General features: G+C 42.7%; 1 protein-coding gene across 14 annotated transcripts in view; it reads right to left on the bottom strand.

Moving 5' to 3' along the window:
• EPHA5 (EPH receptor A5) overlaps positions 1 to 13487 on the bottom strand; it is a 381695-nt gene that overhangs the window by 271914 nt on the left and 96294 nt on the right. For all 14 annotated transcript variants that reach the window (XR_008309586.1, XM_053260106.1, XM_053260107.1 and 11 more), the window contains one exon: positions 12556 to 13219. Coding sequence is in view for 13 of the 14 variants with exons in the window: in XM_053260106.1 (XP_053116081.1) it covers positions 12556 to 13219 (664 nt within the window). In the remaining variant the exon portion in view is untranslated. The remainder of the gene's footprint in view (positions 1 to 12555; positions 13220 to 13487) is intronic.

Here is a 13487-nt window from a genome sequence, read left to right as displayed (position 1 = left end):
TCACCAAATTACAATCCCTAGGGTCTTTGGGAGGAAGCCATCACATTGAAAATAGAATCAAATCAATACAGAAGTCTGTGGTAAGGAAATGTCCACTGTCCCTCTATGTCTTTGGTCTGTAAGAAAAATCAGCAAGGGATTTCCAAAGCAAAGGATTTGCTGTGCTAGACTCCTCCCACAGTATAGCAGAGAAAAAAGAAAATGCACATGTCTACAGTTCAGGCTTAAAAGCTGCCTCAAATACTTGGGAGCATAAAATGCTTTAAATACATTAATTTAAAAGTTATATAACTTCTAGGAATCCTCCACTGCAGTTTTCAGAACTGGGTCTTTAAAAAAAATCTAAAATGTTTACAAATGAAAGAGTCCAAGTTGGATGTGAGATAGTAGCCCTATTCAGGTATTATTACCATTAAAGCGTTCCGGAAGCATGACGTTAAAGAATGCTGGATGTCCTGTCTCAGCCTGTCACTCACTCATCCCCCCTGGGAGCCTGCCAATCATGCAAGCTCCTGCCATCATGATTAGAGCGATACAATTAGAGCACAACAATGAAGATTTGCTTGGGGTTTGTTTTGTTTTGTTTTGTGGTAGAGAGTGAAGTAGTGGAAAGAAGTTAAGTAGATGGCACACAGTTCAGGCCTTGACACATTTTCTTTGGATCGAGGAGTTTTCTTATTTCTTTTTCTCTTTCTCTTTGGATAGGGATGGGGCTGATCTGCTTTGCATGTAGATAGTCCCAATTTCAATCCTTGGCATCTCCATGTAGGCACTGTTCCCTTTAAGGTGTGCGCATGTGCACCCACTCACAAGTTTTTGGATGTCTGCTCAGTTAATTTTAGATCCTGCTCAGGTTGAATCAGGAAGGCCCCACTCTGAATGTATGTGTGCGCACACTGCCTTGATACTGCAGCCCAGAACAAAACTCATTCCGCACAGAGATGAAAAAAATTAGAGGGACCACTGCATGTAGGGCTGGGAAAGACCTGGAAAGCTGTTGCCACTCAGTGTAGACAAAACTGAGCTAGATGGAACAATGGTCTGACTCAGTAGACGGCAGCTTCCTGTGTTCCTAGCCCAAAGATAATAGATCCTGGATGAATTTACCAAACTTAGTAATAGACATTGTGGTGGTGGTGGTGGGGGTGTTAAATATTACTTTAGGAGTAACATATTTAGAACAGAAACTGGGCTGCCTGGGACAAATACAGATTTTATTAGATAACTCTACCTCTGGAGATGACCACCTTAAGTGGCGCAGCGGGGAGATGCTTGACTAACAACCAGAAGGTTGCCAGTTCAAATCCCCACTGGTACTATATTGGGCAGCAGCGATATAGGAAAATGCTGAAAGGCATCATACTGCGCAGGAGGAGGCAATGGAAAACCCCTCCTGTATTCTACCAAAGAAAACCACAGGGCTCTATGGGCACCAGGAGTCAAATTCGACTCGATGGCACACTTTGCCTACCTCTGGATATCCTAATTTAGGTGCCACAGCTCACTGGTGCCTAGGATTTGTCGAGTGCTGAGAGATATTTTTTATAGTCTAAAAAACCATTTTCAGTTCCTGCATAAAATATATATGGGTTTATTAAGCATTGCACTTCATTTGAGTTTGTACTTCATTCATAATAATTAGTGGTCCATTAATGAATAACTGTATGATTGAATAATATATGAGTGAATGGGGATATGGCTCCTAAAAGAGGCCCAGGTAAATCTAATTCAAAGGGAAGGCACCTGCTTCTAAACGTCCAGTTTGCCGACCTGTTGAGCCTCCAGCTTCCTCCTCTTCTGAGGATGAGGGGTAAATAGTCATGGCTTGTATTCTGTCTCGATTAGATCCCTTGGAAGCCAGTAAGAAGCTTTCTGGCAGAGATATTTCAAGTACACAGGTTAAAAGGGTTTCTAAATCTGTTGGTCGCCTGGCAGCAGATTTTTGCAGTCCAGTCCATTGAGGCCAGGCTTGATGCCTTGGAGAAGGGTTCCGATGAGGACATTGCAGTTGATGAAACCACCAGCCCCCGCCACCGGTGTGGTTCTCTCACTGTAGCATTCTTGATGCTGATGTTGGTCCCTTGGGCGAGTACAATATAAGTGGAGCTTATCCTCCCTCGGCTGGACATTTATCTCGGGTTCGGGGAGGTATGCCTGTTTGGCCTTCTGGCCCTCATCTCTCCCCAGCTGCTTGGATGGGGACTACACCTGTGCCTGTTAGCAGTAGTGCTGACACAGTTAAAATAAGCTACGCCTAGGGTCCAATTAACACTGTGGGAACTTAAGTGGATGAATGTTGATAAACAATCAGAACTTAGATATGGGTTGCGGAGTACCATAGCCAGAGAGGATGGTACTGATGAAAGAACTGCATTTTATCCTCACGGTGATGTATCTCTACCTTTAGGGGATCATGTGTTACTTTCCACTAAAGAAAAATGTGGAAAGATGAATATATGAAAATTTTTTCCTTATTGTATCAGGAAACTGAGTGCCATGAGGGTGATAAGATTGACCCTAGGGATAAGGAAAAATTTAAAAGTTAAATCAGTGGACTGTAATTGGTCGAATTGGTTAGTAGGGTATTTGGTATATATGGGGGAGTTTTACAAAAGCAACCAGCATGAACAGATTCCATGATAAAATATTTGGACATAATCTATCATGCATTCTCTGAGTTTAGCAGGCCCACTTGAGTCTTTTCAGCATAGTTCTGCCTTGGACCCTTCCCTTCCCTGGGATTCCCCAAACCAACACGTTGGCTGCAAATCATGACTCCTAACTGCCCAATTTCTGGAAAGTATTCAAACAGTGGTCACTTGATGGTTAAATCTATGGTCGCTCTTCCCAGGGGTCTGGCTCAGACCCTGAGCAGTTCTTTTCTGCAGTTGTATTGGGAATTCAGGGTTAAAGAAATGTGCTCCCATCCCCACTGTATTTATATACACTTATGTTCTGTTTGCGGTGGATGCCATTCTTTTACCGTTTGCCTAAGATATGAGTCGGGCAGTGGAGGCCTTGGGTGGCCAGTAATTCCACATTCTAACATTCGGGCCCACAACAGTGGATTGTATTGGGACGATGGAGTCCATTTGTCTGACCACAGAAACAACTTGCAATGAGGTATCCGTACAATTTTAGAGGGGTGGGGTGAGGTTTGCCCCACTTCTGTGACAGGCAAGTGTGTGTTGGGGTAGGTTGTTTGGTATTGGTGTTTGACGTGAGGACCAATAAACGTGAATAGGAAGCCGAGGAACAGCCCTTGTGGGTTTTGCGGCTCTTGGGCTGGGATCTGCACCTAATTGGAGGCTGGTCCATCACCCAGTATTTTACGGTCTGGGTTGAGACAGGCTTATCTCCTCTGCAGGGATAAAACCTTGCGGTTGTGCCGGGCTGGATCAACACCCAGTCCTTCGCCCTTCTGTGGGCAGTCCTCCTTATGAGACTGACCCACATGGGTGGTTCCTGGACTCTATTTAGTTGTTCCTCGCTGCAGGTTTTTGTAAATTATATTAATAAAATAGCCCTAGTTTCTCCAATTACATGTGTCCTGACATTATTGGGGCATCTGTGTGCAATTAGGTGATTTAAACATCCTTGCAAATAAAAACAAAAAACTTCTAGTCCACAAATATTTTTAATAGCACACTTGCCCCTGGTAGCTGCTAGCCATATGAGGCCTAAAAAGAGAGAAAGATGCCTTTGCAAAGCTTTCCCTTTTGGTTACCCAGAGACAATTCTTATTTGGCACAGGCAACCAGGAGAGTGGCTACTATACATCTGTACTAAATTCACATGTAGAGAAATGTGCTCATTGATTAGACATATTGGCTAGCATAATGAGGAGAATTATTCAGCCTAGAAATAAAAAGTACAAGTTACGCATTGCCTTAACTTGTCCTTTTAATAGCAATGGGACTACACTGAGCAATTTTCCTCATCACATGTCATTATTAAAATATTAATTACAATATATCACATCACAATAATGCCCACAAGAAAACTCAAGTGATAAACAAAACAAATATCCTTATGCAACCCCCCCCCCAAAACCCATCTTATTTATTTAACATATTTTTATACTGTCCAAAACATATGTCTCTGCAACACCATTAACAATGATGCTGCATAGGAATACCATATGGGTTGCAGACTATTTCAGAAATAGAGCCCTTTAACACAAACACATGAGAGGGCTTGAGGGCAGGAGGCAGGGAAGGCAGAAGCTCACCTTCCCCGCAGACAATCCGGGTGGGGTGTACGGGCATGCAGATTGCGTGCCCAGATGGTTTGCAGCTGGCACAGGCAGCATGGAGATGCGGGGATCAGGATGCATCATCCCAACCCCTGGAGATCCCGCAATGCACCGCACAAGTGGGGATTCCCCCAGTGATGGGCAGGTGACTGTCAGTGCTTCAGCGCCGGTTGAAAGCAGCTGGCGCTGATACACAGTCAGGTAAACGGGGTTAAGAGAGTGTTTGCTCCCTTAACCTCATTTAAGAGGCTGGCTTCTTAGCCAGGTTTGCCACCAAGTCACCGCAGGGAGCGAGTCAGCTCCCAGCAGTTCCAGGCAGCCAAGCCTGGGCTTAGCTGCCCTAGCCAGGTCTTGGCTGCTCATGAGAACAGTCTCATAGAATGCTGAACTACCTGCCATGTAGCTTGTAGTTTTATCAACAATAGCAATCTGCGGGATTGGGGGGAAACCCAGCACCTGGTTGCCCTGGTAGCTAAAATTTGATGTTGGAATCTAGGGATCTGCAGCATTTTCTCTAGCAATTAATTAAACTCTTTTTGCTGAACTGCCAACACTGCAGACAATTTTCTTTAGGGTTGCGAATTATATATAGCTCAACCATAGCCAACGTGTCTGCTAGTTGAATGAGAATGCTATGGAAAGAATCCAATTAAAATTAATTTGGAACTTCAGATCATGATATTTATAAACAACTAATACGCTATTCTCCTAGCCATTTTGGTTTTAATCAGGGGGAAAAGTGCCCAAGGTATTAGCAATGGGTATCATGTTCCCTTTAGAACGGCTGTTTCCAAAGGCAGTCCTTTCCATGTAGATAGTGTTTCCATCAATGTTTTTCCATGCTACGCAATCATCTCCCAGAAGAACAATTAATGCAGACTTTTTTATCCTCTACACTTGACCTGTTTTCGCACTATACCTTAGGGTGCAATCTTTCTGCATTTACTCATATGAATAGACCCTGGGCCTATTCAAACTAGCAGAATTCCATCTCTAATGTTTTTATTCTTTTTCCCCTCCAGAAATGTACAGAACTGGATATGAGATTGCTCCACCAACTAATTCATCCAGATTTTTTAAAAGGCAGTGGGTAGGACCACAACTATCCTAGCCAATAATTTTTCTCTATTATGAAAACAACCTATTCCAGTGACACTTCAAGCAGTATTTTAGCTACAAGTCTTCAAATAGTCACTTGCTCCGAGGATATTTTATTTTATTTTCAATTATTCCACATCAGTTGTGCCAGCAACATAGCCAGCACTGCAGATAATGTGGCCGGCCAATCATTATTAGAGCTGCAGCATTAATCAATTACCTTATCAGAGCTCAATCAAAATATGCCCTTGATTAATTACCTCCTGTACAATTTCCTTCTGCCACCCACTTCTCCACTCCAGCACTCCACAAAATCTGTTTTATTCCACTGGTGCCGTGCCTCAGGGTGTACAGTCGCAAGGGCAGGAGGAGGAGGTGGTGGTTAGAGTAAGAGTAAGCCTCCAGTCTCCAGCTCATTTGGAATGGGAGCAGAGGCAGCATTTCAGCAGGTCACTCACTTTGTGTCACCTGGTAGGCAAACAAATGGGGTAGGGAAGAATCTAAGCATGCACACCCAAGCAAGCAATCCTGTTTTATCTTAGTTTCTTTAACGGGGGGAAATAGGGACAATTCTGTGCTGGCATGCACACAGATATTTTTTGTTTGTAAAGATGCTTATTTTATTGAGTGGAAGGAGACGGACAAACATCTGGTTAGACAGATGCAAGCAAAGGTGGTTGGTTGGTTTTTGCATGAAGCTATTTCTTAACTTTATATGAGGGGCCACAACAAACATCTGGTTATGCAAGGAAATGTTTGTTGTCTGTCTGTTTTTAGAAAGCTGCTTCTTACCTTTCTTTTGTGGGAGAGGAGGTAACATACAATAACATGTCTCAAAATTAATTTCTATAATTACATTTTTCCCACTCTTCCTCCAAGAAGCTCAGAGTAGCGTACAAGCTTGTGTTTATTCTCACAACAAGCCTGTGAGGTAGGTTACGCTGAGAGATAAGTGACTGGCCCAGGGTCACCCAGTGAGTTTCATGACTGAATGGGGATTTAAACTTGGGTCTCCCAGCAAAGAGGTTTTATTTTTAAATGATGTTTGGAGGAGCTACCTTTATATTTAATTTTCTACAGGACATAGAAATCTGGACCAACTCCACAGACCATAGGTTAAGAACTCCTGATTTAAACCAATGACTAAAATCAGATTTTTCTCTTGGTGATTTAAATAATGATCTAAATCACCTTGATTTAAATCAATCCACTCTGTATGTCAGTCTCAATAAAACTGAATTAAATTCCTATGCAAATGTGTGCACATTTACATGGTTGATTAATTGAGTAAAAAGAATGGCTATAATTTTAATAAGGTTGCAGCGGAAATTATATATAAATAAATACAGGTCTTGATGGCCAACATCCTAATTAATGTGGCTTCTAACAACAGTGCACATGCAGCACTAGCCCCCTCACTTCTGAAGCATGGCTGCTCTTGCACAAGAGCAAAACTATTTTTGTGCTCTCTCCATGCTCCAGAAGTTTTTTGTTACAGCAGAAACACATCCTTGAGGGTTTGGGAACAGAGTACATAGGAAGCTGCCTTATACAGAGTCAGACCACTGGTCCATCTGGCTCAGTATTGTCCACAAAGAATGGCAGTGGCTTCTCCAAGTTTGCAGGCAGGAGTCTCTCTCAGCCCTCTATCGGAGATGCCAGGGAGGGAACTTAGAACTTTCTGCATGCAAGCATGCAGGTGCTCTTCTCAGAGTGGCCCCGTCCCCTAAGGGGAATATCTTACAGTGCTCACATGTAGTCTCGCCCATTCAAATGTGAACCAGGATTGACACTGCCTAGCAAAGGGGACAATTCATTCTTGCTACCACCAGACCACCTCTCCTTACTACAGTTTGAGGTCATTCACACACAATCAAGAACTGTGTTCTACCTGGTTTGGGAGTTGTGTGCGCTCCCAATGTTTGGTTGTATGGAAGCAAGCAAGAGGAAAAACTGTGTTGATGTGATTGTGTGGAAGCAAGGTGGGAGGAAAAGCTACCTAGGTTTTCCTCCTATCTTGCTTACACAAAATTGGAAATTGGGAGCACACAAAGCTCCCGAACTCAGGTAGAATACAGTTTTTGATTGTGTGAATGACCTCCCTGTTTACTCTGCTCCATAGATAGAACTCTATGGGCGTCACTTAGAATCAAGTGTGTTCTCATCTTAATAGCTTTGCCCTTTCATTGGAATGCTCACATCATTTGGTGGGCCACTGTGTGAAACAGGAAGCTGAACTAGATAGGCCTTGGGCCTGATCCAGCAGGGCTTGTCTTATGTTCTTATTTCATCAGCATAGTCCTACTCTGAGGTATCAGGAATAACATTTTGTTTGTTAGTTTGTTGCATTTTTATACTGCCTTTCTGCCATCACAAAGGCACCCAAAACAGTTAATATTAAAGAACAAAGAAATTACATAAGATTAAAAGCATTGTTGTTTCAGTCTGTTGGTCTTTTCAGGAGCTGAGAACAAGAGCTGCCCTGCACCAGTGCACACTCCCATACATGCTCACAGGAGTACTGAGGTCTTAATGTGAAGCCTTCCAATTTATTTATTTATTCTATTTATTTTTACATTTATGTCCCGCTCTTCCTCCAAGGAGCCCAGAGCGGTGTACTAGGGTTTCTCCTCACAACAATCCTGTGAAGTAGGTTAGGCTGTGAGAGAAGTGACTGGCCCAGAGTCACCCAGCAAGTATCATGGCTGAATGGGGATTTGAACTCGGGTCTCCCCGGTCCTAGTCCAGCACTCTAACCACTGCACCACGCTGGCTCACTCAATCCCTCACCCCCTCGCCCCCTTACGTGAGTAAGTGTGAAAGGGAATTAGCAACAAGGATTGGTGAAGCAGAATCAAGCCCCTCCAAACTGCGCCTAATTCAGACACTTGGAGGTTTAGAGTGCTAGAGTTCATTTTCAAGCCTGCCCCCATTTCAAGATGTGTGCCACCACCACTAGATACAGATTGTGTGGCAGATGCTTTATAGTCTGCCTAGTAATAACTGAGCTATTGATTGCTTGCCACAGCCAGTCAATATTCACAGTATGTTTAACTTTTTTTTTATCAGCATCTGCAGCAATTTTGCTTGTGAGTAATTATGAAGATTTTGAAATGGAATGCCACTAATACTTTCCCTAAGTAGTAAAAATTCACTGCTGATCACACAACAGCAACTGATAAATGGGTCATGTTGTTTAAAAACTGCAAAATACAAGAAATTCTGTTTATTAAATAAGCACAATGTGGCCACCTTCTAAACATGAAATTACAGGTGACTCATATAATAAGATTAGCCCCATATCATCTGTTGCCGGAATGCCCTGAGTAGTACAAATTGCTCGGCCATGCGCCTCCTGTTTCAAGTGCGCTGCTGACAAGATGATGCATTGAACATATCATTGCCAATTAAAAGTTTTAGGCAAGAGCAACTGCTGTTGTTGCCATATGTTTGTGAGGGTGAACATGATTTGCATCATGCCTTATAAAAGAAAGATGAAACTGACTTGGCAAGATGTTACAGCTCTATTTTATATCCTCTTCCCTAGGATGAAAACAATAATAAGCAAATAATGATTTGCTTTGCAAATAGCATCAGTAGGTTGCAGGTTTTCAACGACTGCTGCACAAATGTATCTGCAAACTGGCCCATGTCACTTAGCTCTAGGTTAAACTAAAGTTCAGGTTGTGCTGCAAGGTAAGGGGTTTGCAAAGTTCCTATAGCCATGGCTAGTATCACAAACCTAACTCTGGGCAGCTTCACATGACTACCAGTAAGCTGAGAACATGGGGGGAATTTCAGGAACCAAGTCTGGTTCCCACACCAGACTTATGAGATTCACCTGGCATTTACCTGGCATTCTCTACCTATCTGTAACCTACATTTGAAGTTGGGTGGAGAATGTCAGGTGAATTTCAGGAATCCGGCATGGGAAACAGTCCGGCTTGCATAGGTTTAGTCATCATGCCCTCCTGGAGCATATGCTCTCAGTACCCGACATTTCCCCAACATGTTCCTGACCTATGGACTCATCAGCAATCATGTGAACCTGCCTCCTCAGTCTCTTTTTTCCCATTTTAAAGTACCATTTAATTTGACCAAATTTCTGAGCAGCTACTGCAGCAATCTACAAAAACAACCTATGAAGTAGAAATGCCCCTGTTCTCACAGCCAATGCTGCCATGTAGAAGAAGGAATTTAAGTAGTTCAGCAAGCAAGGGCCCTGTACCAAAAATTTCCTGATCCATTTGTTCAAAGATTTTGAAGGTCTTCCATTATTACCAGCTAGGCCCATGTGTTTCATGTCACCTTTCCCTTTCACAATGTCATGTTGACCTGAGCCATTTACAATCTTTCATGAACTAACCGGTACACTGGGAAAATGCCTTCTTCAAAAGCAACTTTCTTAGCTACCAGTCTATATCAATGTGCATCCCAGGAAACATCTTAACTAGGGAGTACCTGTTAGCTTCTCCAGTTGGATGAAAGGTCATTACAGCAAATGTACATTGTAATTACAGCTGAGGTGGGGCTTGTCAATATGCCTCTGAATACCAGTTGGGGAGGGGGGTACTCTGGACTACATGAACTTTGATTGGATCCAGAAGAACTCTTAATCTGTTCTTATTGCTTGCTAGCAAAGCAGATCTTCATGCAAATGTGAACCATTGGTGGTACTGCAGAACCCCTAGCCAAGGCACTCCTGGCCAGTGTTCCCTCTAAGGCCTGTGCCTGGGCGCACGCTCAAACATTTTTTTTAATGTCCACTCAGTTAATTTTAGATCCCGCTCAGTTTAAATCAGGAGGGTTCCACTCTGAATGCATGTGTGCACACACTGCTTTGATACTGCCACCCAGAATAAAACTCATTCCGCACACAGATGAAAAAAATTAGAGAGAACACTGCTCCTGGCCAGTATAATTTTTTCTCCTAGAAGTACATGCAGTCAAAGATTAAAAATATCGAAGTACTTCTAGGGAAAGGCACCATTCATGTTACTATATTTTAGTATTTTGTGTCATGATTCATATTTTTAATCATATACCTGGTGATTTTTAATCATATACCCGGAGAGGAGAGCTGGTCTTGTGGTAGCAAGCATGACTTGTCCCCATAGCTAAGCAGGGTCTGCCCTGGTTGCCTATGAATGGGAAACCTGATGTGTGAGCAATGCAAGATATTCCCCTCGGGATGAAGCCGCTCTGGGAAGAGCAGAAGGTTTCAAGTTCCCTCCTGGCTTCTCCAAGATAGGGCTGAGAGAGATTCTTGCCTGCAACCTTGGAGAAGCCACTGCCAGTCTGTGAAGACAATACTGAGCTAGATAGACCAATGGTCGGACTCAGTAGATGGCAGTTTCCTATGTTCCTATGATAATATAAAATTATCTACCACTTGATTCCACAGGGAAGTGAACAGACCAAGACAAATGAAAAATCTTGCTCAGCCCAGCAGGATATAGCTACATATGGAAACAGGTTTCTGTTTACAGATTTCCTTGTCAGATCAGGAACCATGCACATGGTTCTACACTGGGCTATAAAGCATCCAATGTAATTCTCAACTGCAGTACAGAACATTATTGGGGGCTGGGGAACACATTTCCAACTGTCTTACACAGTATAAAAGCTAATGTACATCCTCACCAGCTCTCCTTGGTAGTCATGCACAGGACTACTACTGGATCAGGACCATGGTATTATTAAAGAGTGCAAATCCACAATATAATTAAAAGCTCATTTCCAATTAAATACTCAAGTGGCACCCAACAACGTTTGCTTCCTATTCACACTAGATAACCCTTTAAGGCACCATTCAAAGTGGTGATTAAGCAGAGGGAAAGCAACTGGTCCTGTTCAACCCCAGCACAGCATCCCTCCAATGCCTACTGCTGGTGCTTACTTTATATTTCTTTATAGCAGGGATTCTCAACGTTGGGTCCTCAGATGTTATTGGACTTCAACTCCCATAATCCCTAGCCCCAGTTGTCTTTGGTTGGGGATTATGGGAGTTGAGGTCCAATAACATCTGGGGACCCAACATTGAGAACCCCTGCTTTATAGGACAGGGAACCATCTTATGATGATGATGATGATGATGATGATGATGATTCTTTTCTATATAAACTCCTTTGTGAACTTTTTCTTGAAGAGCAGTATATAAGTAGTAGTAGGAACAGCATGCAGATACTTTAACCATTCACACATCACAAAACCACTTAACCCCCAGGTGCCATGATGAGTAGGTACTACAATAAAATCACGGAATGAAGGATAAAAAGCTCCACTTATTAGCAATAGCTGACAGAGTAGCTGGATACTTGGTCAGCTATAGTCACAAAAGTTTGCAGGCTGTCTGAAAGTATATACTGGGCTTCTGTACACATGTGATTTGTTTGTGTACCAAGAGGTGTGGCTGCTTTTACATCTAAGCACTTGCAATCTTCTCTCCACACATCAAGGTCATCAATACAGGCAAGCAAGAACTTATCCAGCATAAACTGTAGCCTGTCTCTTGAGCAACACAGAGAGCGACAACTACCCTTTCATGCCCATGTTTCTGTACCATGTTTTTCCGGGGTATGTCCCATTGGCTGATGGACCACTTCCACACACACGAATATGCTCACAAGTCTGGAAAGTAAAGCTTTACTACCTGGACCATTGTAATTCAGTTCCCCCCTAGTGATAGATTCCCACCACATACTATATGAAAATTTAAATTTGTTTCCATTTATTTCCAACACCTGTCTATTTTGAACAAGTTTATGCAGCAATAGCTGATTGGCTATAGGGTTTCACTGTCATAATAGCGGAATAATAATGCACTTAGATTAATGTTTGCCTTAAGCCATTTTAGAGGTACAATGCATAAAGGCATAATATGAAAACCAAGCTGAATGGCAGGATTTGAGGGCTAAATAATGGCTAATTCACACACACATGTATTTTGATTCCTTAACACTTGATTACTTGCATGGGATACATAAACAGCCTTCATTGAAAATAATTGTGTCGGGAGGTAGTACTAGAGCTCCATCTGTGGTACTGAGTATGTGAAACAACCACCACAGATGAAATTAATCATTTAACACTGCCATCATGAAGTGGTAATAATGTACCTATTATCTTGCCCTTATTCGGTATCTGTGTAAAGCTTATCTTGCAAAGCCACCATCAAAGCAGTTTCTGAATGCAGTCCTTACCCTGACAGGTGTTGTTGTTTTCTTCATATCCAGCCTTACACATGCATTTTCCAATTGGCACAAGCCACTCCCCTTCAGCACTGCAGTGCATCCTTGGGGGCTCATCTGTCACAGAGTGATTCACACATAACCCCAAAACTTCCAGTAACTGTGAAGAATCCGCTCCAGTAATCGTATCAGGAAAGACAGCCAGATTCCGAACAACCACAGGGCACTTTTTGTAATACACCCGCACTGACACCAGAGCAATGCAGGCACCCACATCCTGGAAAGCCAGGTAAAATCCTGTTTTTGTCAGAGGCCCGACATCTCTCACCTCCGTGTTCAGCTTCATGACTCTATCTCCAAGGTCTAATTCTGTAAAACTCTCATCTGCTGCAATGGTATCAATCTTGATATACTGGTTTTCTTTCACACTCCTTCCATCTTCATCGTCCGACTCAAAATAGTACATATTAAAAGTCTCTTTGCACGTTCCAAGACCTCCTGGAAGGCTGTTACAGTCCCTTAGGGTGAATTTCAGCTCAATGAAGATACGGGAGGCTCCTCTGTTGGAGATCCAGCTCGTAAAAAGCCAGTTGTTCTGACTCTGTTCCATCACTCTGCACACTTGATATGTGTGGATTGGTGCATAATTTTCATCCACTTCACCAATTTCTTCCCACTAAACAATTGGGGATGGGGGTGAGAGATAAAAACAGATTAAACAAAAATCTACAATTCTAAATCAGGTATTGAACTACACCAGGGTTCCCAACTTGTGCTACTCTAGATGTTGCTGAATTACAACTCCACAATAAATTATAGCTGGGGATGATGGAAGATGTAGTTCAGAAACATCGGGAGTACCACAGGCTGAGAATCCCTGTGCTAAGCAGAAAGACAAAGATATTTGTAAAACTTGGGAGCCAGCCAGTTCTTTTAGTCACTAG

This window comes from Hemicordylus capensis, chromosome 6, assembly GCF_027244095.1.
Source record: "Hemicordylus capensis ecotype Gifberg chromosome 6, rHemCap1.1.pri, whole genome shotgun sequence".
NCBI lineage: Eukaryota > Metazoa > Chordata > Lepidosauria > Squamata > Cordylidae > Hemicordylus > Hemicordylus capensis.
The sequence above is the reverse complement of the archived record's forward strand: the minus strand, read 5'-3'. Positions and strand labels throughout refer to the sequence as shown.